Source organism: Sciurus carolinensis, chromosome 4 (genome assembly GCF_902686445.1).
Source record: "Sciurus carolinensis chromosome 4, mSciCar1.2, whole genome shotgun sequence".
Classification (NCBI taxonomy): Eukaryota; Metazoa; Chordata; class Mammalia; order Rodentia; family Sciuridae; genus Sciurus; species Sciurus carolinensis.
Window position 1 is genome coordinate 23826650 of NC_062216.1, and position 25859 is coordinate 23852508.

Sequence of the window (25859 nt, forward strand, 5' to 3'; positions counted from 1 at the left end):
AGTTCCAGCTACACAGGGGGCTGAGGCAGGAAAATCACTTGAGCCCAGGAGCTTGAGACTGTCCTGGGTAACAAAACAAGACACTGTCTCAATCAATTATAGTCAAGCAATCAGTCGATCAATCAAATGGATGGCCTATTATCAAAGAGTAGACAATTAAAGGCATAGCAGCTGGAAACATCACCTTCATTTGTTCCTTCTGAATGCAATTAGACTCCATTACTATATATCATGTACTCTAATAAAGTGAGATAAAATATTTGAAACTAGAGGTAAGAAATTTAATGCCACACATTAAATGTATTAAAATTAAAGTTTCAAAACAGTGATAATTTCTCCTTTGCCTCTCACCTCACCTAATGGGATAGAGAGGTCAGTAATATGAAGAAACTAACAACTGACTTACACAGGTGATTACAAAGGTGGTTTTTGGTAAAGCTACAATACAACCTGGAATTCCTGATTTTTAATTCTGACAAGTCATTTGAGATTCAGCAAAAATTAATGGAAAAATATTTTTTAACAAGAATTATGTGGTCCTTTTATTTCATGGAAGATTAAGATCATGGTAGGTCTCAGGGTTAGATCCCCAAGCCATGTTGAGACCTAAGGGGCCATAAAGTTGGTTGTAAGTCTGCTACTCTTTCCATGGCTTCTAGCACTTACCAGACTCCTTAGTAACCCTGAAGGGGAAGAGGGAGGGGAGCAGAGGTGCTACGCAGTATCTTGTGAGACCCCACAGACTTTGCAGAAGACTTCAAGCTTCTTGGAGGAACTAAACAAATAAGGTTTGTTAGTTGGAGGGGTAAAGTGTGTTATAACTACCAAACCAATTCTTGCAGATATCTGCTGTTTGAGGTGTATGCAAAGAATTCTTATGAAATAGAAATCAAGTCAAAAATGTCCCAGGTTGAGGGGAGGGAAACGACAAAATTTTAAGGATTGACACGGGGGACTTATAAAGGTTGAACATCAAATTTTAATCTTGAAACATTTTATCTAGTCCTCAAATTGTTAACATGAAAAGGAATGATAAATTATAATTTTATCATTACCATATCACTGTGTAACAAGCCCTTGTTACAAAATCCATCTACTGTCTCCAAAAAACCAATAGAAAACCCATACATTATATTACCTAATGATCTATTAACAGATGAAATTTTAACCAACTTTATACCAGGAAACTATTAACAGAGGTACTTCAATCACAAATAGCTTAAAATATGAAGAAAAGACAGGTAAAAAAAATTATCTTAACCTGTAGTAGTCTTTTTACTTTTTAAAATTTTTATAAAATACACTAATTTCCCAAAATAAAGAATATTATGACACATTGGTGTCAACTTACAACAGATGAAAGCTGGTATCAGCTTTTTTCCTAACTAAAGTTCATTTCACCAACCTTTATATATTACATGAATATCCCAGTAAAGTATTTAAAAAAAAATTCCAACACACAGGAACATAATGTACAGTGTTTTATAAAAAAAAAAAAAAAAATGAACTTAGGAATGATTTCATTTTCAACCACATTCTATATCTTTTTAAGACAATGAAACTTCTTGCTATTGCAAGAAGACTTTTCAGTCCACGTTTCTACTTCCCAGCATTAATTCTTAAAAGTGTAAAAAAAAAAAAAAAAATTTGTTGTTTCTTTACTTAGTTCCCATGAGAAAACTGTGGTAACAACCTCACTACCAGGCTGCCTTCCCTCCCTTTGTTCTCAGGACTCCCCAGACCCACGACTGCGTGGCACCGTAATGAAGTCGGTGGAAGAGGCCAATGACATCAAAGAATGGATATAAATATAAAAAGGCAGGCTCAGCTGGATCCTGCCACAATTGTAAGGTGTGGGCACACTAGCTCCCGCCAAGCCTTCCAGAGCTTCCACGGAACAGCTTCAGGAGCAGCTTTCTAGATGAACTCATCCTTTCCATCTGTTTGCTGGGAGGACACAGAGCATTTTTGCTCATGGTTCCTGCGATGGCTGATGGACACCTTAGCCAGAGAGGGAGCAAGTGTGCTCAGCAGACCTTGGTCAGGAGTAGCTTTGGGGTAGAGAATGCTGTTTATTTTACATCTCCTGCATTGGTCAATTCTGAGTGCAAACTAACCTCAGCAGAAAATTGCAACGAAATACACACACCATGCACAGTCCATATCACTGTGGGAATTGGCAACACATGCAAGGCGGTGGAGAAAGAGCCACAATGGATGAAGGTAAACTTTTCACAGTGTTTCTTACAGCCTTTGACCTGAACACGAGCGCATCACTTACCATCACATCTCACAAACGTTTTACTGTGTCCTGGGCATGCAGATCATGGGGTAAAATGGAAATTACATTTCATAGCCATTCTCAGACAGTGAGTACAATGTCAATGTTCCCCACTTTCCAACCAATGAATTGAGCTGCTTCTGTTATAAAACTAAATATCATTTCTGAATACATTTCCAGGATGCTTGTGCTTTGTTTTTCTTATCACTTCACTGGTTTCATTCTAGGGAAATTAAAAACCCATGAAATTAAATTGAGGACTAGGTCTTCAGGTTGATTCCCGATCAAACTAGAAAGAAAGAATCACTAACTTTTCTTCTCTGGAGTTTTTCTCCCTACCCCAGGCCCTTACTGATACTGACTCAATTGTATGTCTGGTTTCCCAAAGAGGAAATCCCAAATTAGAGAATTGGCAATTCTGTCTTAAAGAAGCAAAATATAACGGCGGGAGGGTAGGGGTGAGGGAGGGAAGATGCATTCTACATCGAAATGAATCTCTCGCTCTCAACAGGAGATAATCCAGCTTCTCCTTGGCTCTCATTTCATAAATTAATAATTTCTTAAAATCATAATCCAAAGAATTTATCTATTATAAGAAAGGTTCAAGTTTAAAAAAAAAGCAAATAAATTAGTTAAGCCTTGTAAACAATTGTCCATTTTAGTTATACATCTTTAAAAAAAAAAAAAAAAAGGTTGCTCAGTACAAGGCACACCTTACAGTCCCAACCGAGTGGAGAAACCCAGACACCTGCTCCGCTCTGCTGGCTGGCGCAGTTGTGCTGAGGCTCTGCAGCCACACCAACCCTCTGCTCAGCTTCTGACCCTCTGGAAGTCCACAGATGTGCTCTTTCCATAAAACTGCTTTGTGCTCTTTTGTCGTGTGATGTGATTTTAAGTCTTCCCTGTGTTTGTCTCCTCAGATGTTTTCCACAAAGCTTCCCGGGAAAAGGCCGGTTTTCCCATTGCGTTGTAATGTGCCCTTGAACCAGCCATCCTCTCGCTTTTTATGAACAAACACAATATCTCCTTCTTTAAGTTCAAGTTCTGCCTCACTTTGAGGAGGATAGGAAACCACCACCCGGTGCCTACAAAAGAGAGGGAGACTTTAGTTAAGGTTATTCAAAGCAGCGGTAAGAATGGTGCACTTTGGGTCTGTACGAGCCTTCAAGACAGACAGAATAGGAAATGGCGTGAATTTGTTTAGAAGGGTCTGTAAAAACTCAAAATATAGCTCTTCTCTGCTTTGTAGAGACTTGTTTGGCTTTAACGGTGTTTGCATATGTGCATCTGTCCACTCCTGATGGCCCAGAGTGGTTTGTTTAAATGACCTATGCAAGAGGGCCACTTTGATCCCTCCCAGTGTTTGTATGTTGGCCAGACAGAAGGAAAGTCCTGTTCTATTTCCCAGGAGGAGAACTGTCCTGCCCTCTATTCCAAGAAGACAGGGGAGTATTTATTTGGTGAGACTGGGAGAAAAGCTGAGCAGCTGGGTTCAGGCCTCTCTGAATTGCCTGCCTACAGGCTGAGTGAGTTCTGCTCTGTCTTATGTTGTAAGCGGAGAGGGGTCAGGATCAGGCCTGTCTGCTGGTGGTACATCTGGAAGCCTGTCTCTTTGCTGCCCTTATTCTGGGGCTTGGCATGGGTGAGGCAGGAATGCTGAGGAAGTTCATCTGCTTTACACAGCCACATTCTCCTTTGGGAAGGTAGCTCAAAGTCCAGACATGGAAGGCAAGACTGTGGCCACAGATTCAATCCACTGCCACCAGTAAAGAGGCTGACATTCTGTTAGTATCAGATCTGTGTCTATTTCACCTTGTTTCTCAACTCAGGTATCAGTGGGAAAAGGTAGAGTTAGCATTAGACACTCCAGCAGCTTGTTGGTTTAATATTACCTATTTCCTGCCTCCTTACTGCTGAGTCTCCCTGCATGGGATTACTGTCAGCGGCCAAGGAAGCCAGAGGAGGGTGAGTTATTTTAGGATCTATATTCTTTTAGTCTTTTCAATTTATCCAGTGATATTTCTTTCCTTTACTCCTTTTGCTTTTTCTAACTAAATGGTGGGGGGTGGGAATGGTGGCATATGGTAACTAACACCCCATGGGACTACCATGATCCTTGCCTTCCTGGATTCTCAACACTTGTGTAGGCTTCTCCCACAATGCACAGGGATGACCTGTGTGACTGATAAAATATTATGAAAGTGACAGCGTGTGATTTCTGAGGCTAGATCATTAAAGGTATGTGGCTTCCAGTTTACTTTCTCTTGGATCATACACTGTGGGGAAAAATCACCTGCCATGTTGTAAGGACACTCAACATCCCTGTGGAGGTCAATATATGGTAAGGAACTGAAGCCTCTTTCCAAAGTCAGATCTAGCCAGCTAATAAGTGACAAGAATGAGCCACCCTGGAAGTGGATCCTCCAGCCCCAGTCATTCATATCCATTTACATTTGCAAAGACGATATATCACACTATTATACTATTAAAAAAATATCTTTACAAAGATTAAGTGGCTACCCAAACAATCACTCAGTTCCTTTGGGCACAGAGACCAAATGCTCTTCAACATCTGAAGCAAAAGCACGACACAGAGGTTGGAAACTGTTTAGAAAGAGTTAGCTATTCAGACACAAGTATTTATAAACACATGGGTAAAGGTTCAATCAAGCACAGACTGGAGAAGGAGGCCTGGCACTGTGAGGGAAGAGCTGGCCTAGGAGGGGGGGGTGATACAGTTTTTTAGGGACACATGAGCTGCTTAACTTTGGGTCAGTTATCTTAGCTTTCTCGGCCACAGTCTCTGCATCTGTGGAATAGGACTATAATGAGATGCTTTGAATGAAGCCCTTAGTATGGAAACTGACACAGAGTTCAACCCCAAAACATGAACATATGGCTTACGCAAGAATAGGCAGTACCTAGCATTTTTTGGAGGTGAGGTTTCAAGGGTGGACCTCTAACCAGGAAACTCAGGCCACAAACTAAAGACTCTCCTGATGATGAGACTTAAAGAAACTTGAAAACGATCAGAGTTTTAGAATCCTTTCTCTGACGAACAAGTTTATTATGGCTTTATCTGAAGAAAAGATGCAGATGAGATTTCTCAGGTCTGATGCCAAGGTGCTAAAAATCCAGGTAAAAAGAAATGATGTAGTTGCCATTTGGGGCAAGTTAAAATTTAAGCAAAGCTTTACAATTCTAGAAAAAAAGTATACAAGTGATTCCAAACACATTCAGAGTATATCTCTCATGAGACCCATTTCTGACTGGTTCTCTGCGAGCTGCCTTAAAGGTAAAATGGAACCAAAATAGTTTGAAAAACTTGAAGTGAATTAGATTAATATCTGCATTTTATAAAATGCACTAAACCAATTTTGTCAAAAAAATTTTTTTTGAACTAGAACTGCTGCAGGGCTAAGAACATAATCTTCCTGCCAAGTTCCCAGTGGGAGCAAATTTTCATTGCTCAGTTATAAACCTCTGGGGGGTGGAATGAGAAACTATGTGCATAATGGAAACTGTGACACAATCTTGATCGTATGAAGACTACCAGGTGCAGCAGCGACAGACTCCACTTAGAATTCTTCCAGCTCAGATCCTGGCCACGGGCCTTGAGAGGTGGTTTGCACAGCGTTTTCTAATACAGACTCATGTGGTCAAATTCTGGGCACAATAGGCCAACTATCTCAGGCATTGAAAAGCTTTGCCAAGTAGAATGTTCACAGACCCACAAACAGATGTAAGGCCCAGCTGTGGAGGTCCTTCACATCTGTGCCCCGCCCTCCGCCTCACTTGGATTAGGCCCGTCTTTATATCAACAGGGCTCTGGGGGCAGTTCTGAACCTCAGGAGTCCGTGCACTCCTCTTCATTGTCCCTGTCACCATCCTGGTTGGTGACCTCATTACCATCTACTTCCTTTCTGTCTTGACTCTCTTCCTGTCTCCAATCTATTCTACACATTTAATATTCTTAAGTGGCAACTCTACTTGTAGCTACCCATTGCTGAAAAATCACTACCAGCACCCTAATGCCTGTAAGGTTAATCCTCAGACTAGTCCAAAAGCCCTCAATGATCTGGCCTTAATCTCTATTGCTACAGCTGCCGTTATCGCCTTGAATGTACCAAACACCTCCCTAAGCTGGAACATGTCTCCCAGATATGGTCTCCACTTCTCCCACTCCATACCTTGCTCACGTGGTTCCTTCCTCTGGGAATTTCTTTAACACCATCTCTACCCATCCACACCCTATCAATCTCTCAAAGCCTGGCTCCAATTCCCCCCTGTGAAATCTCTAGCCCCAAGGCTGGAAGTAATTTCATGCTTGACTAAATCCCAGAGGCCTCCATGTATATTTCTTAAGGCCCTTAGCACAGTCTACATTGTATTATTACCATCTGTGTCCCTGTCTCATTTATTCTACCAGACCATAATCTGCTTGAGGGGTGAGACGATGCTAAATTCACTTTATATCTCACACTTCCAAACACAGTTATATATGGTAATTATTGTTAAGCATGGATCATGATGCAAAGTCCTATTTGTACAGTAAAGCTATTTTTTAAATGTATTTTAACTGTTTCTTATAAAGGAATGAAATCCAGACACCTGCTACCACATAGGAGAACCTTGAAAACATCATGCTAAGTGAAATAAGTCGCACACTAAAAATACTGCGGGACACACACTAAAGGACAAACACTATATTACAAGACACCCAGGATAGTCACTCAGAGACAGGAAGGAGAACAGCAGCTTCACGGTCTATGGAAGCACAGACGGGGAGTTGCTGTTAAAGGATGCAGAGTCTCAGGGTGGGATGATATTTCTGGAGATGGACAGTGGTAAACGGTTGTAAACAATCAACGCACATGTACCTGACGCTGCTAAATTGCACATTGATAAATTGGCAAATTTTATCTGTATTTTACCACAGTTCAAAAAATGAGGTGAACAAATGAATAAAAAGAAAGGAAATATTAAAAGGAAGAAAGGGAGAGAGAGAACAAGCTGACTTGTACCATGGCTGCTGGAAAGTTCCCCTCATCTCTTTGAACAAAGAAATCTGACATAGGTGTGGGGTGTGGGGTGTGGCTCAGACCTGAATGGGCCTCTGCCTCTGCAGGGCTGTGTGATGAACTCACCTTCCAGTGACAGTTACCAGGGTAAAATCAGAGAAACAAGTCTTGTTACTACGTGGAGAAATTCCACTCACATCCAAAGCCAAACCTCCTGGTTTGGGCTATAGTGTTCTAGCTTTCGCCTAGACAGACCCTGGCAATCTTTTATTAGTACACATTTTCTATTTCCTTAGTTTGTCTGGCTTCTCTGGTGTTCTCTGAAGTTCATGCATTTTCATTTCTAATCTCCTCTGGTTTAGCCCAAATTGGCCTCCCTGTAACTCTGGGTGCCACTCAATCCATCACCTTGACCTGGGTGAGTAACCACCACTGCTTTCTGCCAGTTGCCACAGCAATCTAATATCCAATTACACATTTCACTCACAAGACCCTGCTAGCTGGCTTGGGGGCTTGCTCAGAGTCCAAGTAAATTATGTCCATCACTTCACCCAGTGGGTTCATTGTCACTGACTTAAAGAAATTAATCATGCTGGTTAAGCCCGACTGCCTTTCTATAAATCTATCTCTATCCAATGTGTTTGTTTCCAAGTGTTTTCTAGCCTAATCCCTGATCAAAGATCATAGGTTCTTTTCCAATTCAGGAGATGGGCTTATAGGTATTTGATTATCAGTTTAATTCCTAAACTTAAAAACACACACACAGAGAGCTGACTTGCTGTGTCTCCCTAAGCCATACATATGTACATATATGGGGGGAGGGGGTTGGGGTGTCACACATTTGCCACCCCTTCCAAAACATTTTATTTCTACTTTCTCTTTGCAATTTCCTAATTATCTTTTCTCACTCCTCAAATACAGTCTAAAATATTTGTTCTATTATTTCTGCTGTCATCAATTATACATTCTCTGCCTCCAGGATAGAGTGCTATTTCTTGCTTGTTTTTCTTCAGTCGCTCTCACAAACACAAAAGAATCCTTTTGTTCCTTAGAGAATTCCCTCAGCTGACACTGAGACCTGTCAACACACTTCAAGGTTCGTCCTTCCTTATTAAGAGACTGCTTAAGTCTTTACCTCACATGAATGCTTCTTTCCATCGACAGCACTGGCAGCCTCAGTCACGAACTTCTTTCTTTCTTTCTTTTTTTTTTAACTTTACTTATTTATTTATTTATTCCTTTTACTTTAGATTTATGAGACAGGGTCATGATTTGAGAGGTTTGGTGCTCGCTCTCATTAAAATCTGTAGGAATCCCTATCTCATATTGTTCCAATATCATACACTAAAAATATTTCTATGAAATTCTATCAATAAAAGTTCTACCAAAAGAAACCTGGGCTTCTGCACTTTGAGAGGGCAAGGGTTGTTGGTGTTCACATTGTCAATCAAGGAAACATAACATCTTCAAATGCTTTCTGAATCATAGTGATATGAAAGTTGATTCTTCCTTCACGTTAAGCAACAAGTACTTTTTACTGTGCTAAAATTTTAAAAATATGCAAATAGGTCATTCCTAAATTATATACTTGGTAGCTTTATATTTTTATTTGGTTTTCCTGGTGCTGGGATTGAACCCAGGGCTTCACGTGCCAGGCAAGTGATTTATCACTGACTACATCCCCAGCTCTCCCTGGTAGCTTTCTATTAAAAAAATTAATTTCTGGTAGATAATAGCACATTTTCTTATACTAACTTCCTTTTGTTTTTACAGTCGGGCAGACTTAAGAAAATAAGTTAAATAAATACCATTCCCATCATTGTATGAAAGTAAAGGGCTTTGAAAAGTTGGTAGAGCTGGTTATTGTATTTAATATGTCATTGAGCATATGAATTATAAAAATATAAACTTGGGCAGGAATCTTCTCTGAAGACCTATTTCCCACTCCTAAAAATTGAAATGGTTATATAAAAAACCTGTGAGAGAAATTCAGAGTGCCCGAGCCCATCTGTCCCATCATTAAATTCTCCATGTTCCCTGTCTGATGTGCATCCCTTGCTCCCCAAAACGCCATCACCTGTCTTCGTTAGTAATTTCTCCTTTTCAGACCCGCTGAACAGCAGGAGCCTGCTGTTCAAAATGAGCCCCTCTAAGAGGAAAGGGCTGGAACGCAGAAGCCACAGAGATTGAGGACATCTGGCAACTGAAAAGGAATGCATAATGGGGTAGGAGGCTAGCAGTGCCTGACTCAGGGCCTGCGGAGAGTCTGGGCCAGTGAACCATCCCTGGAAACAGTCACACAAATACCAGAATGACAGAGGAAAGAGGAGACAGCCTCAGGGAATGCGGGAAACTGCAGATCAACGCCTGGAGGGAAAGAGGGGGCCTTTGTGACCAAAAGAAAGTACACAAGTGATTGGACTATCTCCAGGGACAGAGCCTCCTGTCCCTGGAAAGCAGAGTAACAGCACTGCAAGAGAAAGCCTGGCTCTCAGAAGAAAAGATCAAGTGAAGTCAGGACACAACTTCAAAGCTTTACCAAGAGCACAACAAGAAAGGAAGATTGCAAGTGGAAGGAGGAGACGCCTTTTCAGGGTAATGTCTCATTTCACAAGTGGTTTTATAAGAATCAGAACTATTACTTCACCTCGCTATAAAAACATAAACCGTGTACTTTGGACTTAACGCACACAGGTTGTTTAAAGTTTATTCTTTCCCATTTTTCATAGTGTTTTCCCACATTTTTAAATTGGTGCATTAGAGCTGTACATAATTATGGGAATCTGTTGTTACATATTAGTATATGCACACAATATAACAATAAAATTTGGCCCATATCACTCCCCAGCACTTCACAGTTTATTTTTAAGTAAGAAAAACGTGCTGCAAAATCACATAAATGAAGACTTTAGATTTTGATGAGTATGAATGTTCACATGGCTCTATCTGGGTGGGTGGCACAATGCTTGTCAGGCATGGGTGAGGCCAGACAATCCCCGGCACAGCAATAAATAAATAATTAATTAAAAAATGCAATGGTGAAGTAATTTGAGTCCTTTTAAAGTATAGCACTTTATCCATTCATCTGTTGAAGGGCATCTAGGTTGGTTTCACAATCTAGCTATTGTGAACTGAGCTGCTATAAACATTGATGTGGCTGCATCATTGTAGTAGGGTGATTTTAAGTCCTTTGGGTATAAACCGAGGAGTGGGATAACTGGGTCAAAAGGTGGGTTCATTCTAAGTTTTCTGAGGATTCTCCACACTGCTTTCCAGAGTGGCTGCACCAATTTGCAACACCACCAGCAAAGTAAAAGTGTGTCTTTTTCCCCACATTCATGCCAACATCTATTATTGTTTGTGTTCTTGACAATAGCCATTCTAATTGGAGTAAGATGAAATCTTAGAGTTAATCTGCATTTCTCTAATTACTAGAGATGTTGAACATTTTTTATATATTCATTAGTCACCTGTATGTCTTCTTCTGTAGAGTGCCAACCCCAAAAAACCAAAGGCTAAATGTTTTCCCTGGTAAGTGTGTACACACACACACACACACACACACACACACACACATAATGGGGATGGGGGTGTGGGGGTGAGAGAAGAATGGAGGAACTTTAGATTATGTAGAAGAAAGTGAGGGGGGTATGCGAAAAATGATGGAATGAGACAGATATCATTACCTATGTACATGTATGATTACACAAATGGTATGAATCTACATGGTGTACAACTATGGAAATGAAACGATGTATCCCATTTGTGTAAAATGAATCAAAATGTAGTCTGTAAAAAATTTTTTTTTTAAAAATATAGCACTTTATAATATGATGTCAGTTCTCTAACACAGAAAATGCTATACAGAAGGCAAAAGGCAAGGTTTCCATGAATTAGAAATTTGCTTCATTTAAGAAATGTGGGTCTAGAGGGAACAAAGCTTACAGAAACAATACAAAGGCACTTCAAGCAAAATGTTTATAGGTTTGTATGTTATGGGAAAATAGCACACCACTTTTAGGGCTCTTCATGATGTCTTCCTGGGTAATGAACAGTATTCCATTTCTCAGTTTGTATAATCCAAGTAGATTTTGTCTCATTAAGTGTATTTTCTTTCCTAACACACTCCTAGAACCCCACTGGCTATATCAAACAGAACTTCTCCCATTTGTAATCATTATTCAAGGGCAGAATCACTAAAACAGAGCTCATTATTCTGAGTGTACTGAACCAAGTCACTGGGTCAGGAGAAGAGTCAGAACTAAGACTGAGGACAGTCACACTCTTCTGAGTCAGAAGGAAGAAGGAAAGAATTCTCTGAGCAGCCGAACTCTCTAGCTGCTTTAAGCCGGCAGGTGAGGATATCAACTTTTAATAAATGCAGAGGTTAAATACAGGGAGTGACTGCTGGTGATGGAACAGAAGCAGGAAGAAGGACAGAAATACGAACGAGTTCCTAGTGACTGACAAATTTCATCTGGATACATTCTAGAGTGGTGGACCAGAGAAAACAAAGAAAAAGATGGTAGGAGACCTACCCCACCGAAGAGGCCTGGGGACAGAGAGGGGAGGAGACCAGAGTACACTGCAGCATATGAATACTCAGAGCTTGTTATTAAAAATTCAGCTGAAAATAAGGACGCAAGAAAATATTTTAGATATCAGACTGTGTTTTCCAGCAAAAAAGCTTGTTCCTCAATTCACAGTTTTCTCCTAGAAGGCCAGGGAACTCACCTTTCGCAAACAACAGGCCTAGACTCATTGATGACAGGACCCAGGGAGGAACATGCCTGGCGAGGAGGTGGAGCGATGGGGACCGCAGAGTCCAGGGAGCTTGTCTTCCGATGGAAAGCATCCTGGGCCAGGGCTGCTCCTGCTGGTGCCGCGGTGACCAGGCCATCCCCATCCACAGGGCAGGAGCCGGCCCTGCCGTGGCCTCCCCCAGACGGTAGCTCAGGACCCACAGCGCCCTGCAGGGGCAGCTCTCCACCACTCAGCTCCACTTCCAGGGTGGGCGATGCGGGAGGGGACACTCGGGGCTTCCGTTTGGTGGAGGCACCAGAAAGCAACTTCAGTAAACCCTTTTTTTCTTTCTAGAAAAAAAGAAATAGGGAGAGTAGTTGGAGATGGATGGTGCTGTTGCTGTTGTAATCTAGGGGTCCCTACAGCTCCTGCTTTGATTGGATCTTTTACAATTGTTCCTTGATACTTGGTTTATTGGTAATCTGGCAGCCAGCTTTTGTGCAGTGTTAACCTGACTGTTTGCTGCTGCTTCTCCCATTCAGCCTGAATGCTTTTGTTTTCGACATCCTGTTGTTCATTATCATCTTCTGTGGAGGTAATGAGATAAGTAGATTAAAAAGAAGACATAAACCACACCAATTTATATCTCAGGTTGATAAAAATGCAAGTAGATATTTAAGAAGAAAATGAAAAATTCAGATTATGGATTGCGTTGTCTGAAATTCTGCTTATCCTGTCTCTATTGTAAGGGAGATGAATGAAATGCAAACCCAACAGTATGTTACTCCACACCCATGGATTTGAGCCTTATCATTTATAGGAATGATACCTTCATCAGAGTGAAGGGCTAAACCACTTCTTATGTATCATTGCCTTGAGGAAATTTAACCAGTCGATAATAACAGAAGTCAAGTCATTTCTATTGTGTAAGCACTTCCTTGATTAGAAACCCCAAATGCCATATTTTAATGAAAAGTTTCAGTATATTAATATTTTAAAATCTTTTTTGCAAACAAATGCAAAAGTAACAATTTTCCCCAACAACCTCATTCCCCAGAGGTCACCTCTTGAATTTTTGCCTCTTGACACTTTCCTGCTTTGCTCTGCTAAGAAAGCCAGAGCTTGAACTAGCTTTTCTTCATTCCCAAACTTGAAGTGCCAGTGTTTTTTGATCACCAAGTTTAACATCATTTTAAAATCATTATCTTAAATTGTTTTACTAAGATGTCAACTACATCATTAAGTCCTCTGTATGGAAACATTGCTTGAAAATGGAACATTTCATAGAGAACTATTTCTTCAGAAAGCTCTATAAGCAAATTGGAACTATTAAGGCCCACTAACAGTGACATGAAATTATTAGGACCCACAAGGAAACAAAACACTGAGGAATTTTTCTTGGAAATATGAGCCAGTTCAGATACAGTAAAAAACCCTTGAGGAAATGAATCTGAATCCACAATAACACAATTCCATTAGAGTCAGAATGGCAGAAAGGGGGAGACCAGAGCAATCATTTATCAGATGATGACTGGGAAATTGCACCACAGTCCCCATTTGCTTAATGCTGCTCACAGTATGCATTCTCCCACGGGCTGGAAATGGGAAGCAGGGGTAGGAGGGATAGGGAGTGAGTGCCAAGGTCATTCTGTACCAGCTTGACTTAGGCTGCAGCTGAGCAGAGCCAGATTCCTTCAAACCCTCCCCAAGGCTGAGCAAAATCCTTCTGCATTTCCCCTCTGTTGTGGTTTGGATGTGAGGTGTCCCCCAAAAGCTCACATGGGAGAAAATGCAGGTAGGTCCAGAGGAGAAATGACTGGGTTGTAACAGTCTTAACCCAATGAGTGAATTAATCCCTAGTGGGATTAACTGAAGTGGTAGGGTGTGGCTGGAAGAGATTGGAACTGGGGCATGGCTTTGGGTGTATATTTTGTATCTGGAGAGTGGAGTTTCTCTCTCTCCTTCCTGATGATGTGAGCTGCTTCCCTCTACCACACTCTTCTGCCATGATGTTCTGCCTCACCTGGTGCCCCAAGGAATGGAGTCGGCCTTCTATGGACTAAGACCACTGAAACTGAGCTCTCAGTTAAACCCTTTCTCCTCTACAATTGTGCTGATCAGATCCTTTTAGTCACAGCAGTGAAAAAGCTGCCTAAAACACTCTCAAAGCATGACTTCAACTCATTTACTGGCTTTTCTTCACATATTTAATGTCACATTATCCCACAGGCTACCATATGCGTTCCAATAAATAAACCCACAAATTTGGACTACCTGCTTGAGTGCAGAAACTGTATCTTACACGCCTCTGTATCTTGTTCAGGGCCTAGTACAGAGTCTTTCACCTATTAGAGTTGAGAGGCCAGGACAATACGGGAAAAGGATAAGACCAGCGGAAGGGAGGTCAAATATTTAGGCAGTGATAGGGCTAAGAAGATAAAAGAGGGTTTTGTATTTCCCCAATCCAGAGGAAATAAAATCTTTCCTCTATCCAAAAGTCAATGAAGTACCCTGACTCAACAACTGCCAGTATTGTGGCCCCACTTCTTGGAAGGACTCTGAGGTCAAAAGAGTTGAGAAATAAGCTGGGAAGAATAATGTCTAACAGCTAACCCTTCGAAGGTAGCTGTCAGCTGCAACTTCTAGCTACCCCTACCATGATGTAAGAGGGCACACTCTAATCCTTGGACCCCCATGGATCCACCAAGAACATCAAGTCCATTGATAAATTACCATCTCAGCAAGCCACAGCTAAAGATGTTGCTTAAAAGCCCAGTACCGGGCACTCAGAAGAATATCAGATAACTGAAATGCACTCAGGGAACAGCCTTTAAAGTGATTAAGAAGAAAGATGACTTGGTTCATTGAAAATGATTAAACACATTAAATACAGCTTGCTTTAATGACTTCTAAGGGATGTGTTATCATCATCAACTGATGCTGACTACCCATGGAGCAGAAGGCAGAGGATTAGGTATCATGGCAGGGTGCAGGGGGTATAGGGAAGGGATGCTAACACAAGAAAGATGCAGCCCTCGTTTTTGGGAGCTGTGCTGTTAATTTCTGGTGTTTTCTCTATTAGCAGAACAACATGCCACTTGGGAGAGATAACTTTGCAAATTCAGACACTTATCAAAGGGCACCTTTGTTTTTCTTCAAAATTCAACAGCAGAAATGAAAACTGGAGGAATTAATGCAGACTACACTTCAGCAAAGCAATTTTTTAAATGCAATGTTAGCACACATGAAAAAGGGTCCTGTCTTTTAACATAAACCTTAATAACTCATCTCCTGTGGGTTTTTCAAGAAATTATTCCCAGATGAAATGTTTTTAGAATCATCATTTTTCCCTTCAGAAGGACTGATGATTGAAAACAGCATCACATACCAATAAAACAAACAAGCAAAAAACCAAAACAAAACAACTCTCTGGGTCAGAAAATGATCACCAGATAATCAGAGGGTTTTTTTTTTTAAATATATGAGATAATTTCTGACCATCAATTTAATTCCCTTCTATCAGTCACATAACAATGAGTCTGATGTGGGAAACACCAAGTTGGAGCTCTTTCCCGAGCAGAAATAAACTTTATTTGAACAATGCACAATTAACATCATTCTTCCAGTGAGTCTTCCTTTTTGTTTTTCTTTTTGCCCTCAGACATATGCAGAAATTAGCAAAAAATAGTAATACTGGCCCTAGGCCATCAATAATCTATATAACCAAACTCCCAAAACTCAGAGTCATTCATTGTTCTTAGGTAAGGAATCTCAAAAACTTATTTCATGTGATCGTCTATAGTAATCACTCACACTTTGAACAAGTATTTACAGAGTGTCCAACAGGAAGAAGGCAAAGTGCTAAACTTTGTGAAAAAGACAAAGAATGGCTCACGCTGCCTAGTAGACACAGGAACCTGGCTATAAAATAGGCCCTCTGCCCAAGAATAAAGCCAGGTAAGGGGAGAGTGATGACCTGGGGTGCCTGAGATACAGGGGACCAGGATAGGGGTCTTTAAGGAGGGGCCCTATGAAGAGAGCCATGTGAAATTATAGACATGATCAAAACACCACTAGCTTCAAGAATTTCATTAAAATGCTTTCAGGAGGATTTCTACATTTATTCACAGCAACCTGATGAGGCAGGAATTCATTACTATTCTCGCTGCCTGAAGCTCTCTAAGCTTGCCTAAAATCACCATGCTAACAAGGGATGTTGGTGAGATTTGAATCAAGCCCACGCTCTTCTCTTCTGTGTGTCCAGCACAGGCAATGTCTCTGGGAGCACGGGGGAGTAATAAGAGCAGGCGCATTTCCCAGTCGCCACAGATCACAAAGGCTGCTCTCAGTTGAACTCTGTGTGCAGATCTGCATTGCGAAGAGCTGGTCTGGATCCCAGTTCTCAGCAAGGGCAGGGCAGAGACTGTTCACTTAACAGAGAGGGTGGGCTTCCCTTCCAGAAAACAGAAAGGCAAAACACACAGATAATCTTATTTCTGAGAGCAAAAGAAGAATGGGGAGGAAAGAAAATGGTTTCAGCAAAGAAACTACTCAGCAGGGACTTCAGGAAAAGGGCTCAGAATAGAAGACAATGAACATTTACAAACTGGATAGGATGCTCTGCTTAAGAAAATGAATGGAATTGGAGAATATCATGCTAAGTGAAATTAGCCAATCCCCAAAAAACCAAAGGCTGAATGTTTTCCCTGATAAGTGGTATATAATAGGGGTGGGGTTGGGGGATGAGAGAAGAATGGAGGAACTTTAGATTATGGAGAAGGAAATGAAAGGGAGTGGGGTATGAAAAATGGTGGAATGAGCCAGACATCATTACCCTATGTACATGTATGATTACATGACTGGTATGAATCTACATTGTGTACAACCACAGAAACGAAAAGATGTGCCCCATTTGTGTACAATGAATCAAAATGCAGTCTGTAAAAATTTTTTAAAAAATAAATAATTAAAAAAAAAAGAATAACAGATCCTCAAATGGTAGCTGACTAAAGAAAACCTGTGGTTGGCTCCCTAAGAGAGAATCTTGAGGAATTTGGGGGTGGAGATTTGAGGTACTAAATGTTGATGTTTTATCCATTTTTAGAAAAACAGTAGATAAAGCTGTTAAACTCATGATTATGAAAAATCAGGGATCTCATAGAAGGAAAAATAAGAATGATAGAAGGGTCAGGATTTCATATAAGCAATAACTGAGATTATATTTGAAAATAGAGTTCCAAATACCTATGATCCAATAGAGTACACATGCCAAGTTAGCTAGAGACTTTAACTCTGGGACAAAAATGTAACTTCTAGATATCCCTAAGATTCTGTGAGGCAGGACATCCAAATAAAATATAGTTCAAAAGGAACAGCCCAGGCAGGAAAAGAGATTCTCATACGCTTTTCCCTTGACTTGCTGATAGTTTAATCTCACAGAAAGCTGAGCACACTGCAATTCTGGATCTGATTCTGATAACTGTGGGAAGACAGAGACCAGCCAGGAGCTGGACAGGCTCTCCCAGAGAAGCAGAAATACCAAGAACTTAGAAGAAAGTGCCCAGAAGAGGCTGGAGGGAGGTTTTAACTCTTCTGTTTAAAAGAACTGATTTTAAAAGTTCAAAGAAAATATATGCATGACATGAAGACGCTTCAAGAGGAAAGGGAGGACTCTCAAAATGAAATCCTACCCATACAATTGCAAATTATTCAGGCAGATTAAAATGTAGAGGTGTCCAAAGGTACTGATGTGATTCCCCAGGAAGCAGTCTAATAGGCTCTCTTTTTTAAAAGGACAGAGACAAAAGATCAAGAGAAGGGCCTGTAACAAAGAATATAGCATGGCCCATAGTGAGTCAAGAAGGCTAAAGATCAGAATGAGTTTAAACTTGCCAAAATGCTGAAGACAAAAAAAAAGGGGGGGGCGGATTTTAAAAGTTCTGTTTGAAACAAAAAGAACAAGAAAGACACAGATCTGCTATCTGGGGTGTACAGAGGTTCTCAGATGGGAGGAGCAAAGGGAAGGATAATCTTCATACTGGAAAGGAAGAATAACCCTTGAATAAGAAGGAAATGGATGAAGAGATCGAATGGATACTCTTGACAGGTTAATTCACCTCTGAATGCAGAGAAAATTAACAGGCAAAGTGTAACCAATCATCTATAAGAGATTATGGTGAACCTGGGGATCAAGGTCAACTCAACAGGCAAAGAAGGACATGTTTCAAAAAGAAGACAAGGCACTCTGCAGACTGGGAAATTCTAGAATAGTATTAAATGAAAGGTTTACAAGCACTTAGGAAAGGAAAGGAGAATCTGAGGAGACTCTTGCAGGAAACATTTGCTACCAGTCGGCAACAACAAAAATGAAGGGACATGTGTTTGGATAGAGCCCGAAAGGCATTTGCTTTCAATGTGGCATCTGGCAAGTGGCCCCGTGATTCCCTAGAGGTGATTCAGAGTGTGGGCTATTGACACATAGTGGTGAGGATTTGTGATTATTTAAGTGATGATGATCATGGAATTACTGAGTTACTATGGATGGACTTGAGAAGGGAAGACTTGGAAATCCATGACATGAGCCATAGGTGAAAACAACTTCAAGAGCATGAGCAAAAAAAAAAAAAAGAAGACACAGGACAACTTTGGGAACACCTCAGGGCATCATGTAAAAGGATCCGTAAGTTCCATGAGGCCACCTATAATGAAGGGAGACAGATGTGTGCTCAGCGACCTTCCTCTGAGTTAGGACTGTCTGACCAGGGACCACCCAGAACTGGGGCACTAGAAGTCACTATGGAATCCAAGCAGAGGATTCCTGGATTAGTTGCTGCTATAACATTGCCACTGACTGTGTGTGGAAAAGCAGGTCTGAAAATCAAGGGCGCTGGTAGGGCCCCATTCCTGGACACCATGGAAAAGAACAGATTTCCTTGCTTTTTTCAGGTCTAGAGGCTGCCGGGATTCTTTGGCTTGCGGCCCCTTTCTCTCATCACTCCTACCTCTGCTTCCCCTTCTGCTTCTCCCCTAACCCTGCTGCCTCCCTTTCAGGAAGATCCTTGTACTGGGTCCACCCAGACAGGCACTCTTAATTTACGCACTTTTGCCAAGTGCTTTTTGCCAGCATGGAAAGCTATCCCCGGGTTTCAGAGATTAAGCGGTGGACATCCCTGGGAGCCATTATTCTGTTGAACCATAGGAAACTTTAAGTTTCAGAGATTTGATGAATGCTATACTGGGAGTCCTGGGAGCCATTTCTCATGAGTGACCAGGGCCCTGGGACACACCATGCCCATGCCTTAAAATCTAAACCATAAAAATAAATCTTTTAACAGATATTAACAAAGTTGAATGTGTCGGCTTGATTACAAGTTTAATGTAGTTGATTATAAACACTGAACAGACACCATCTTTTTCAAAATCATGTTAAAAGTTAAATATTAGCTTTTTAGTAAGCTGTAAAGTTTATTTCCTTATAAATTCCTGTTTACAGGCTCACCTACCCATTTAAATCAAGCAACTTGCATGACCACTGAACCAGGAGCTGAGAGTTTATGACTCCCCTACAGCTTCCCAGGATATGAGAACAGTGCTGGCCGCAGTAGCCTTAGGCAGAAATGTGATGTTATCCTGCCACTCCTGTTCACATTTAAGCACCATCAGTTTCTCTTCCCTTCAACCACCTGTCCCAAAACCCATCCATAGGCCAGTCCTTGGAACAATTTTCTATTTGTATTTTCTTTGATATTCAGCCCCAAGTGAAAGATGTGAAAAATGTATATGAATTTAGAAAATCATTCTTTCCCTCTATTTCCTTCTTTCTCTTAAGGAACCATGCTGATGATGTCAGATGTACTGTGGATTAAATAAAGCCACAAGTTATACTTTTAATCAAAAGTTTCAATCCCCTTGTGTCTTCATTTTTTTTTTTTTTTTTTAATGGAATAGTGAACAAGCAAGAACAAGCGAATGGGAAAAATTGAGGATAGTGAAATGATGCAAGAATGAGTGAGCAGAGGGGAAAGAAGATTCCTCCACGGGGCCACTCTGTGAGAGGCGGCAGGCCCGAGTCTTATTCACCGTGGCTTCCCTAATGCCCACAGAGGGCCTGGTGACTGGCGGGAGTCTGAACGCAGGACAGGGTGGTGCCCGGTTTCCTCCCCATTGCGTTCCTGGCCTGGGCGCAGTGACTCGCCCGTGGTAAGCACCCGAAGGACGCAGGCAAGGAGCATCTATCTGCCTTAGCTAGACACCACAGCACTGGCACAGGCAGAGAGGCGGGAGCTCTTACTTTACTGTCCTTGTCCGGTTTGCTCGCTGAGCTGCTCCCACAAGCCGACGACGCGCTGTCCGGAGACGTGGGAAGTCCAGGGAGAATGGTCACTGTCCGGCCGCCGGGCTCGGTTTCCAGAGAGGCAGCAGTGATGCTGGGGGAGGTCAGCGAGGCGGCCGGGGCACAGGCCAGAGGGGCACCGGCTCGACTGATACCAACAGCAGCGGCGTGGGCAGCAGAGCCTGCCATCGAAGGCAGAGGCTGTGGGGAGGCCAACGAATGGTGGGGCAGGCCCACCGAGGCAGGCCCGAGGCAGGCGGCATTCTGCACCTGGATGGGCGTCACCGCGGCCGTGGGGCGTTCTTGGTTATGTGCTGCAACTGGTAGGCGACAGGAGGAAACAGTAAAAGTCAGCTTCTACCAAATGCTCCTGCTGAAACACGAGTCATTTCACTGCATCAGACATAATGAAAGGTTGCTACTGCTACTTATTACAATGCAGAATGGATAGATAGTAGTTTAAATGCAATTAAAATCTTGGCTGGATCCCTAGACGCTATTTTCCTTCCAGGTCAGCCCTGGATTCTGTTGAGAACCTAGAGATTCAACTATAATCCCAAGACCCTTTCCTTAAAGAGAACACCCTTCACACACAGCAGGTTTTTTGATGATTCTCTACTGTGTGGAACCACATCAGCCTCAAGTCCTTTTTTCTATTAACCATTTCTCCTTTCTTAATTTTTGAGTTGGGGGTCTTGCTATGTTGCTCAGTCTGGTCTTAAACTTCCGATCCTCTTACCACAGCCTCTTGAGTAGCTGGGATTATAGACAGGCACGCATCATCATGCCTGGACCATTATTAACCATTTTTCTTCTTTTTGTTTTTCTGGTAGAATTTACAAGCCTTTAGTTTACCCCGCCTTTGTTACCCAAGACTCTTGGTAGGTTTTCAATGCTACAGAATCAAGAAAGCTATTCAAGATTCTACTGGGTTTAAACAGACTCACAGCTAAGTTCATCAACAATAATCAACAAGACAGCAAAGAATCACGCAGTGGTCATGCAGCTAGGAACAGTGAGATATGAGACAATACAATCTTGATTACATTAGTCATATTTTCTTTTTCTCTTTGAGACACGGTTTTACTAAGTTGCCTTGGCTGGCTTCCAAGTTGAGATCCTCCTGCCTCAGTCTCCAAAGTAGCTGGGGTTACAGGCATGGGCTGTTGCACCTGGCTAGAAATTGTAACTTCAGGTTCTATACTACTCTACTGACATCCTTGGGATTAGTTTAATTTCTTTCAGATTTTAGATCTGTAAATCAGGTTTCAATTAACATACAGAGCAGACTTAGCCTAAATAAACAGATATAAAGTGCTACTGACTAATTTGTACCTACTTCTACTCCACTGTGTGTCTATGTGTGTGTTTGTGGGGGGAGTTGTATACTAGGGATTGAACCCAGGGGCTTTTACCACTGAACTATATCCTTGGCTCTTTTATTTTCTTAATTTTAATTTTTTTTTTTTAGTTGTAGATGGATGCAATACCTTTATTTTACATATTTATTTTTATGTGGTGCTGAGAAGCAAACCCAGTGCTTCACATGTGCTAGGGAAGCACTCTACCACTAAGCCACAACCCCAGCCCCAAGGAAGGGTCTCACTAAGTTATTGAGATTGACCTTGAACCTAGGATGCTCCTGCCTCAGTCTCCTGAGTCACTGGGATTACAGGCATGTGCCACCATTCCCGGCTTATTCTACTCCTACTCCTCATTTTAATGTCATACCTACTTTTCTCAACATTTGCCATAAATGATCTGCTATTAGGCAAATTCTTTCCCTGATGTGTCCCCATCTTCTTTTCCTCTTACCTGTCCTCACTGCATTGCGGGCCTGGTTGACTGTCATCTGTCCAGTCATGTGCAATAGGACCTTAGTCTGAGGACTTGTCTGGATGTGAGCTGCTGACACCACAGCCGTGGGGACAACGCTCGGTGTCCCGGCCACACCGTTTCCCTGGAGCTTCTGGACGGGCCCTCCTGCCGTGGAAGGACTGACCATGGTCACCCCCCGGCTTGCCTGACCCGCAGTAGACATAGGGACTTTAGCTTGGGAAGCATTTGTCACCGCCCTGCCAAGACAGAAACAGAAAGAAAACCTAATCCATCAGCGAAATGGGAGACAGAAAAATTAAAGGCAAGAAAAATGACTCAGGGCCTTGAAGACAGAACGTTGTAAAAAATGAATGGAGTTATTTTTACAAAGTTTTAAGAAGAGCAAACTCAAAGAAATGATGGCCCCAAGGCAAAGAAAGGTCTTGAAATTGCTCTGAGTCACCAGAGACCACATGTCATACCCTCCTAAGAACATACAGTTGCTGGGCTCAGTGCTCCAAGTGTGGCCAAGCATCTTCACTGACTTCCAACATCCTAGATTCTCCTGCTTTCACCCACCAGGCAAGCCAGGTGTGTTCCCTTACAATAGCCTCCTTTCCACAGCTTCTGACCTCGCTCTACTTGCTTCAGATGCATTGTTCAAGTACCTGTGTGTACACACACACACACACACACACACACACACGTACATACACACAAGCATGCGCTCTGGGAATGTCCTTTCTGGCTTCCCTTGACCCATTTCAATCTCATTTATGTTTCAAGACCCAGCCCAAATCCCATCATTTCCAGAAGTCTTGCCTGAGGTCCAAGTTTAAGACCCTGTGGTTCCACTGTTTCATGCAGATTCCTTCCTTCGTTCTGTTTTTTGTATTCCACATAGTGTTTATAGTTTGGCCTTTGATTATAAAATGTTATGTCTTCTTTTTTCAGAAATAAGCCCCATGTTAAATGCTGATGACTCAGTGAAAGTGCCTTGAAAGCAGGGCCAGTATAAAAGGGTATTTTTCTGTTCCTTCAGTATTTGCACAGTTATAGGGGAATGGCTAGCTCTAAACAAATTTATTTACTATGAACTTAATTATACTAGGTACAAGGTGATTTTGTATAATGTATTTTTTTCTCATATTCTAAAGTCATTTAGACAATGACAATTCTGTATAGAGCAATTCTTTAGTGGGTAGGGTATTTTAATAGCCCAAACATACTTATTATTTATCATAACGACTCAGAAAGCACTTACTGTAAACAAGAATTGCTCCAGAGTTAAAGAGAGACTTATAATAATCCGTTTTTGAATCTCAGCTTGACCAACTTCATTTATTTACTATTGTTTGTTATAGTTCCCTTATTTATTACTATTACTTTTTTGCACCAGAGAGATTTTTAATCTGCCATTTTCTGGATGGGCTGGATTCTGAATGTCGATTTTAACATATATAGAAGGTCTGTATTGATTAAAAATTTGCAAGTCAAATTAAAGCTAACATTCTGTCACCATCTGCAACAATAGTGATTTTCATTTGATTAGGCTGCTGGCCAATGTATAAATCAAGGCCAACAGCTGACAAACATGTCAGTTCATTAAGCCATTTGTTTAAAATCAGGACATTTGAACAATGATTTAACATAGTTAAACCTAGACTGTTATTAAAAGTCCAGTGGTCAAAACCTGGGGCTTCTTCCATGTTGATTTCATTACTGGTCATTTCCTTTCATTCCTGGGAATAGTTTCCTCAGCGACCAGAAGGTAAATTATCTTTAAATAAAATAAAGAAAAATTTCATATATATAAAGTGTCTATCATTCTGTAACAGGATTTTATGATCTTGGATCAGATTATTCCTAGGTGTGTGGAGGCAGGGGCTGTCGTGCACACTTGCAGGATGTAATAGCATCCCTGGGCTCTACCTACTAGATGCCAACAGCACCCCACACCTTCAGTTGTGATGAAATGCTCAAAAGTCTTATGAAAACTATGTTCAGTTATTGCCAAATGTCCCCTGGGGAGCAAAACTGCCCTTATTTAAAATGGATCAATGCCATATTTAAGACATTTTTACTTCTGACTATAATATAGAAATTGTCAGAATTTGGAGGTAATTGTCAAGTTAATGAATGGATACAGATCCATACTGTGTGGGCTGGAGTCCTTCGACACTGTCATTTCAGACAAGTTATTTGATCTCTTTATGCCTCAATTTCCTCACCTATTAAGTGGGGGATAATAATAGTAACTACATCGATGAATTGTTTAAGGACTACGAGTTGATAAACGTAATGGGTTTAGAAATCGGCATGCCTGGTATATAGTAAGCATTATATAAACATGAAAGTATTAATGATATAGTTCTTATTTTAAACACTACGCCTTTTATTTTCTAGTAGAAAAACAGGGAAAATGGTAGAGTCTTCTAACACATAAATTAAAGAAAATAACTTCCAACCCAATATATTTATTGGTAGAAACCTATAATTTCACACATATCCATGTTAAAAGTAAGCTAAGATCTTAACATTAAAAGGGGTTTTAGTAGATAAAGATATGAATTTTTACAACTTTGGCTATGTAACAGGCAATTATAATGTGAGAAGGAATCTGAACAGGCTGGAAACCCTGGGAAAGAACAAAGCTGCTCTGTTTAGAACTTAGTAAACCATTGATTCAAAACCATACCTTGTGACGGGTGCCACGTAATTGCCAGGGAAAACCCCAATCTTGCTGGTATGCATTGATGTCCCTTTGAACCAGCCATCCTGGCAACGCTCAAACACTAAAAACATCTCCCCTTTCCTCAGTTCTAGTTCATCCTCTTTCCGGGGAGTGTATGGGTAGATAGCCACATACCTAGAATGGGAAGAAAACTTTTGATCTCAGGCTAACAGACATACCCCAAGACGCTCAAAACTCTTGTTTGTTACAAAATCTTGAATACTGTACAAATGTTACTGAAAGTATAAACTTTTAATCTATAAGTAGCATTAGTAAGTCTCTGTTGAAAGAGGCTTTGCTGTCTACATCTTATTTTACTTATTTATTTTTTAGCATGTTTGTTCCTTTACCTGCAGCAAAAAGTCATGGGCAGTAAAGGATGTGACGATAGATCAGCTTGACCCTCAACAAAAACAATAATTTAATTCCAATTTTTTTTTTTTTTTTAGTTTGCAGCTTGTTATTTATTCATTCTCCAATGCTTTTACTCTTTTTTCATTTTTTTATTTTTACAGACTGCATTTTGATTCCTTGTACACAAATGAGGTACATCATTTCCTTTCTGTGGTTGTGCACGATGTAGATTCATACCATTCATGTGATCACACATATACATAGGGTCATGATGTCTGTCTCAGTCCACCATTTTTCATACCCCCCTCCTCCCTCTCATTTCCCTCTAAGTAACCTAAAGTTCCTCCATTCTAAATGGAGGCAGAGGCCTTCCTTACCAAGAGTTTCTCCTCCCAGTGTGGAAGACAGTATCCCACCAAATGGTATTTGCGAGGTGTAAAAGAATTAATGCTGTTTCTAAGAGTGCCTAACTTGCTGCTATGGATTAGGTTCCCACTGGGAAAATTGGGCACTTCAAATGGCACTTGATAGACTTGAGAAGTCGCCTCAAATGAGGACATATGGTATAAAATCCCA

The 25859-nt window shown here is 41.2% G+C and overlaps 1 protein-coding gene across 2 annotated transcripts in view; it reads right to left on the minus strand.

Annotated features, from left to right (window-relative positions):
• Positions 1 to 961: 961 nt before the first annotated feature.
• Positions 962 to 25859, minus strand: part of Sh3rf1 (SH3 domain containing ring finger 1) — a 161744-nt gene continuing 136846 nt past the window's right edge. For both annotated transcript variants that reach the window (XM_047549303.1, XM_047549304.1), the window contains exons 8-12: positions 24894 to 25064; positions 22193 to 22452; positions 20336 to 20697; positions 12037 to 12395; positions 962 to 3366 (exon numbers count right to left, since the gene is read on the minus strand). In XM_047549303.1, coding sequence (XP_047405259.1) covers positions 3198 to 3366; positions 12037 to 12395; positions 20336 to 20697; positions 22193 to 22452; positions 24894 to 25064 — 1321 coding nt within the window. In that variant the 3' untranslated portion in view covers positions 962 to 3197. The remainder of the gene's footprint in view (positions 3367 to 12036; positions 12396 to 20335; positions 20698 to 22192; positions 22453 to 24893; positions 25065 to 25859) is intronic.